Source organism: Helianthus annuus, chromosome 2 (assembly GCF_002127325.2).
Source record: "Helianthus annuus cultivar XRQ/B chromosome 2, HanXRQr2.0-SUNRISE, whole genome shotgun sequence".
Lineage (NCBI taxonomy): Eukaryota > Viridiplantae > Streptophyta > Magnoliopsida > Asterales > Asteraceae > Helianthus > Helianthus annuus.
Window position 1 is genome coordinate 134,755,532 of NC_035434.2, and position 7,246 is coordinate 134,762,777.

At 43.7% G+C, this 7,246-nt stretch overlaps 1 protein-coding gene across 1 annotated transcript; it reads right to left on the reverse strand.

The window, feature by feature from the left end:
• Nucleotides 1-214: 214 nt before the first annotated feature.
• LOC110896105 lies at nucleotides 215-3,100 on the reverse strand. The gene has a single exon (XM_022143547.1). It carries the CDS (start codon nucleotides 3,098-3,100, stop codon nucleotides 215-217), a length of 2,886 nt encoding a protein of 961 aa, XP_021999239.1.
• Nucleotides 3,101-7,246: the final 4,146 nt, after the last annotated feature.

A 7,246-nucleotide genomic window follows, 5' to 3' on the forward strand; every position in this document is an offset into this window, starting at 1 on the left:
TTTTGAGTGTTCTGTTTAACCAGACCGGAGTATATTCTCCGGTTAACACATACTTGGTAAAAACATTAAGATAATCTGCGGGTAAAACCCTCCGCAGTTCATGGAAATATAAAATAATTGTGCGGGCAATACCCTCCGCATTACAAGGAAAGTAAGAACGATGCGGGCCGTAGCCTTTGCATTACGAATTTATTTTAAAACATTCTAAAGTTTTTCAAAGGAAACATCGTTTCAGGTGCATTCCATTCCAGGTACGAGGAACAGAAGTTCCATCCATCTTTGTGAGTGTGTAAGCACCATTCTTTCCAGCGGTCTTAACTTGGTAGGGCCCCTCCCACTTCGGAGACATTTTTCCCGTTCCTTCGATTAGACTCGCATCATTCCTCCGCATAACGTAGTCTCCCTCCTTGAACCGGACCTCCTTAACTTTTAAGTTGTAATGTTTTTCCAACTCTTTCTTATATTTCGCTTCTCGGATGGCCGCAAGTTCTCTCCTTTCTTCGGCCAGGTCAAGGTTTAAACAGAGTTGCTGCTCATTATCGTTTTGGCTTAGGCGCATGAGAGGAGTGGGGATACCAACTTCGGCAGGAATGACTGCTTCTGTGCCGTATGTCAAACTGAAGGGAGTTTTTCTAGTGCTTGTTTTAGGCATCGTCCTAATTGCCCATAGGACGTGCGGTAGCTCATCTGCCCAGGAGAGTCCTTCCCTTCCTAGACGCTTCTTTATACCATCCACAATGCTTCGGTTGGCCCTTTCTACTTGTCCATTGGCTTGAGGATGGGCAACCGAAGAGAAGTTTTGCTCAATGTGCATTTTTTCGCACCAAGTTTTGAACGGTTTATCCGCGAACAGTTTCCCGTTGACGCTGACTATGCAGAGCGGCACGCCGTATCTACACACTATATTCTCCCAAATAAACCTCAGTATCTGATCTCCGGTAATGGTTTGAAGAGGCTTGGCCTCGATCCATTTTGTAAAGTAATCAATGGCGACCAGCAAGAATCTTACTCCTCCTGTGGAAACGAGGAAAAGACCAACGATGTCGATTCCCCATTTCTGAAACGACCATGCCGAAGTTACAGGGACGAGGTTGTTTTTATCCCGATGGCTGATGGGAGCGTGCCGCTGACAATCTTCACACGTTTGTAGCTCGCTAACGGCTCTTTGATACATGTCCGGCCAGAAATATCTGGCGTTCATTGCCTTGGTTACAACCATCCTCGGCCCGGAGTGGTTACCGCATATTCCCCAGTGAATTTCTCTTATGACATAGCTGGCTTCCTCCGGAGTAAGGCATCTTAGGAGCGGTCCCAGAAATGTTTTCCGATAAAGCTTTTCATCATGAATTTGGTACCGAAGTGCTTTCACCTTCATCTTTCGTGCTTGGGCTCTATCTTCCAGGAGCGTGCCATCTTTTAAATAGTCTAGGATCGGAGTCATCCTTGTTTTTTCTTGAATGGAGATTGACATTACAGCTTCAGCCTGTTCAATGGCTGGGGTTTGCAGTGTCTCAACTAGCACTTCCTTGGACAAATGACAAAACGCGACGGCTGCAAGCTTACTCAGAGCATCAACTTTCTTATTCTTACTTATGGGGATATGAACTACCTTGCAGGAGTCAAACATGGACGTCAAACTGTTGACTTGGTTTAGATACCGAACCATGTTTTCTTCCCATGCCTCGTATTCTTCGTTAACTTGATTGGAAACCAGTAGTGAATCAACGTGAGCTAAAACAGAACTCGCACCTGCCTTGGCTGCTGTTTGGAGTCCGGCTAAAAGAGCTTCGTATTCGGCTTCGTTGTTCGATGTCTTGAATTCGAAACGCAGGGCGTAAGTGTATTCTATCCCTTCCGGATCTATCAGAATTAAGCCAGCTCCGGACCCTTCTTTGCTAGATGCTCCGTCTGTGTTTAAATTCCAAACTTTTGGAAGACTGGTCTTATCCTTGATGCTTTCACCGGTAGGAACTTCCGTAAGAAAATCAGCGACTGCTTGGCCTTTTACCGGTCCTCTGGTCCGGTAGGTAATCTCGAAAGCACTGAGCTCAATGGCCCACTTGGTGAGTCGTCCAGAGACTTCTAGTTTTCTCAGGATTTGCTGGATTTGAAGGTTTGTTTGTACTTCTATGTTGAAGGCCTGAAAATACCTTCGGAGTCGTCTGGATGCATGTACCAAGACAAGCGCCAATTTTTCAATCATCGGGTACCGGGTTTCATAATCTTTCAAGACGCGACTCACGTAGTAAACCGGTATTTGTGCTTGATTTCGGTGCACCACAAGTTCTGCACTGATGGCAAAGTGAGAAGCTGAGAGATATACGGTGATGGTCTCCCCGGTGACTGGTGCGGTTAATGTGGGTAGGGACCCAAGCCAAACTTTTAATTCCTGAAATGCCGAATTAGCCTCTTCTGTCCATTCTATCTGACCTTTACCGGTTCGCTTTTTTAGCACATTCATAAAAGGAATGGTATGGTCACCTGCTTTGGAGATAAATCGATGAAGAGCCACGAGTTTGCCATTTAGAGACTTGATTTCTTTCACCGTCTTCGGAGGTTGCATGGAGATTACAGGTTGAATTTTATACGGAGGTGCCTGAATTCTGGATTGAGTTATCCATACTCCCAAAAACTTTCCTTCCTCTAGGCCGAAGGAACATTTTTTAGGGTTTAGTTTGAGATTGATACTCCGAAGCCTGGTGAAGGTTTCGAGTATGTCATCGATCATATTATCTTCGGCCTCGCTTTTGATGACCAGATCATCCACATAAATTTCTAGGTTTCTTCCGATTTGGTCCTTAAATGCTTTATCCATCAATCTCTGATAGGTCACTCCAACATTCTTTAATCTGAATGGCATTTTGGTATAACAAAAAAGTCCTTCGTTTGTCACAAATGTCGTTTTGTCTTCATCACCCAAAGCCATTTGTATCTGGTGGTAACCCTTGTATGCATCCAGGAAGCATTTAAGACGAAAACTTGCCAAAGAATCGATTTTAAAATCAATCTCTGGAAGGGGGTAACAATCCTTCGGACAAGCGTTATTAAGATCGGAAAAATCAATGCACATTCTCCAAGTTCTGTCCTTCTTGGTGACCATTACCGGGTTAGAGACACAGGTTTGGTACCGTACCTCCCTTATGATTCATGCGCCCAGTAGTTTGCGAACGTCTTCGGCGATGGCTTTGTGACGGACCGGAGCCATATTTCTCTTTCTCTGAGCGATCGGCTTTACCGAATGGGAAACTTTTAATTTTTTTTCGACCAATGAACGAGGGACTCCAACCATGTCAGAAGTTTGCCAAGCAAATACATCAAGGGAATTGGATAACAATTTCCATAAGGGTTTCTTGGTACGTTCGGGGAGTTGGGCGCCGATAACGATCTTTTGCTATAGAAAGTGGGGATGAATGGCCCATTCCTCTGTAAGGAGGGACGGAGGTTGTGGATAACTCCTTTCGCTTTCTCAAACCTCTGCTATACACTTGGTAGATTTGGAAAGCAAAGTTGCTACCCCTGCTTCGGTAGGAAATTTCAAAGATCCATGAATGGTGGAGCTGATGATTCCGAAGGCACACATTTCCGGTCTTCCCAGAATGACATTGTGCACGGACCTAGCTCCGACCACTAGATACGTTAGGTTGACAGTCCTAACCAGCTTGCCGATACCCAAAGTGGTTGGTAACGTGATCTGGCTGATCGGCTGAACCACCTCTCCGGAGAAACTTACCAACGGTACTGATACTTGTATTAATTTTACTTTGGTTTGCGGTGCTAGCTGTTGGAAACAATGCTGATACATGATCTCGGAGGCACTCCCGCCGTCCACGTAAATTCTCCGTACTTTGTGCCCTGCTATTACAGCCAATACAATAATTGGACCATCTTTGATTCTCCCGGAGTGATTGGAGGGAAAGCGATCGGTTGGTGTATCTAAATGGCCATATGATGATTGGCCCGTTTGATGCCTTGGTTATTCATTTTTCTTATCATACAGATTACCGATTGGTTGTTCGGATTATCTACCGAATTACCAGAAGATTTTCCTTCTTTTACTTCCTTCACTATATGTGACAACTTGTCAGACTGGACTGCTTTTTCGATTTCCTGCTTTAGAGACCAGCAGTCATCTGTATTGTGGCCTCGTGCATGACGGTAATCACAATATTTTTTTTTGGAGTTTTTATTGCCCATATTCCGAAGCTTTGGCGGCGCGGGAAAATTTGCTCCTTCGGCACTAATTATTTCACTAGGAGTTTTAGAAAGATCCGATAGGTTATAAAACCTTGATCCGGAGCATCTTCCTTGCTGAGGTCGATCGCTCCTGCTGTAAGGGTGAGGTCGTCCCCTACTTCCGGACGGAGTTTTATGAAATACGGATCCTCCATTTTTCTTCAAAGAGGACATTTTATGATCTGGTTCCGGTGTCGGGTTACATGTGTTCTTTCCTCAAGAGAAAGCTCTAGCCCGCTCCATGAGCACTTCCATTGTCTTCGGGAGATTTTCATGCAACTTTTCGACCAACTGGTTATTCCGGACACCGTGACAGAATCCGGAGATTCTTAGTTGATCCACGACCCCACTAATCTGCATACTTTCTCGATTGAACCGATCAATGAAGCTATCCAAAGATTTGTCGTGTTTGCTTAGAATGTTGTGTACTTCGGTAATTTCCTTGGAGCAGTGCCTTTGTTGGCTGAAGTTCTGAAGGAACAACCTTCGGAATTCCTCGAAATCATTGATTTCGCCTTCATTTAGAGCGTCAAACCATACTCGTGCTACCCCGGTTAGTGTTTGTGCAAACATGAAACACCAAGCTGGCATCGGCCATTGCTCGACTCGTGCGGCCCCATCAAAGTCAAACATGTGATCATCTGGATCAGTAGTACCGTCATATTTCTTTACTTTAGTTGGCATTTTGAGCTTCGGAGGGAGCTTGGCCTGGGTGATTCGGGCACTGAATTTGGACTTAGCAGTCATTGAAACCGGATGATAAGGTTTGGTGAGCTCCGGATCATTAACTGCCTCCATTTGCATTTCATTTCACGTTGTCATTGCTGGAGATGGTCCGGAGGAACCCTACACATATCCATTATAAGTTTCCGAAGTAACAACTATGGAGAAAGTAGGAGAAGTGAAAATCGCAGGACCCATAGTCCTTACCGGCGTTTCATCATGGAAGAGCATGGTTCGTAAACTGAGGATCTATTCATCTCTAACCTGCTGGGCTTTTAATCTTCGTAGAAGACTTGCATTTTTGGAAAGAAATTCCGGATCAAATTCTGATGTCTACGAAGTGGGAATTAGTATGAATGGCAGAGTTGTTCCTGGTCCCGAGCTCAAAGGAGCTGAAACTGTGGAAACAACGCTTGTCGTCGCTGTGGTTTGCGTACTAATAGCTATGGATCCCGAATTCATAGAACCCGAGGCCGCCATATATCAGTTCGTTTGCTCAAGAAATTCACCAAAGTGAAGGACTGTGAGCTGTGAAATCGGATGGCGCCAATTGAAGATCCAAAGAATCGATTCAAGGCCGGAGCCTGTAATCGGAGAGTTTGGATCGTGTAGGAGAGTTTGAAACTTGGCCTGCAAAACAACAAAAACGTTAGGCTCGCCGTAGAGATGGGAGGGCTCCTCTGCGACCACCCTCCGGCGTGAGGATATGATACGAAAAATGGAAGTACCAAAGAGCTAATTGTATATTCAAGGAGGGGTAAAGTGCAAAGTGGCTAGTGGTCCCAATGTAGTATTAATAGGGAAGGGAATAGAGTAGGAAGTTAGTTATGAATTTTGTTAGAAATTAAAGGCACTTGCATCATGCAATGAGAGAGGGTGTAACCCTGGTTTGTCAGTAGCTATTTCTACTTTTTCTCTGTAATCTTTACATATTCAATCCGAACATTCCCTTCCCTTTATCATCTTTCTCTTACAATCATCATAATATCATTCCCTTTTCTGTATTTATTCACTATTACATTTGAATTATGTTTTCTATTGAACCGAATATCCATCATTGGTCCGACCTGCCATTGATCTGCCGTTGGTTTTCATCATGGAAACTCGCTCAAATATGCGTCTCGATACTCAAGATGCTTAGATCAAACAACTCCAAACCGTCACAACTCAGCTCCAATCCGATGTTGCTGAGATCCGTAATTCGTTTAAATCCTTCGAGGCAAAACGTAGTGAATCGAATGAGTTTCGAAAAGTTGTTCTGTCATGGATGGCTAAGCAGGAGAAGAAGGTGGATTCGCTGGATTCCGGCGACAGTGTCGTCTTCACCGGTTTTGGCACACCGCCAGGTCCCTCCAACATCTCTGATTCTCCTCTTCCTTGAGCCGTTAAGAAGGTAAAACTTTCTGAATTCTCTGGTTTTGATCCACAAGGTTGGATCCATAAAGCAAATCCGTATTTCGATTTAAATCGCACTTTGGATGATGCTCGTTTACAATTGGCTCGACTGAGCATGGTTGGCGTTGCGCACAACATTGTTTTACCGTTATCCTTCAAGTGCATCCAACCATCTCTTGGCATGATTGACAATCTGAAATGCTTCAATGGTTTCGTGGATTAGAAATCCAGAATCCGTACGATCAATTGGCTACAATGAAACAGGGAGACTAAATTTATGACTACATTGATGATTTTGAATACATTCTTTCCTCGATTCCTCGTTAACCGGAATCACAATCAGTGGGGTATTTCGAAGCTGGATTGAAGGACGATGTGAAGAAATGGGTTCGTCTTCATCGTCCGCTGTAACACCCCGTGTTCCCGAGAGTCAAGTCAAATAAAAGTCAACCTTTGATCCCTCTGACTTTTGTAATTAATACATTTTATTTTATTTTATACTATGTGGAGTAAGTGTTGTATAATCAAAATGAATCGAATGTTAATCGAATGCGAACCGATAATCGACTTTGAATAGTAGGAAGTAACAATGTGATAAAGTTAATCAATCAATAATCAAGCAAATCGAATCAACTATCGAAATCGAGACTCGAACTATGGGATTATGGTATTGTTATATGTGTGTGTGTGCCTTATGTGTTACTTGTGCGTGTTTACTTTATGTTGTTATGTGTGGCGAATCAATCAAATCTAATCCAAACTCGAAAGACAATTGAACTCAATCGAAACCGAACCCGAACTGTGGATTATAGATGTTTATAGGTAGATATAGTGGTTAGGATTAAAAAGTAATTCGTTAGGAAACTCTATTGTGCTCAAATCATCGTTCCTCGAA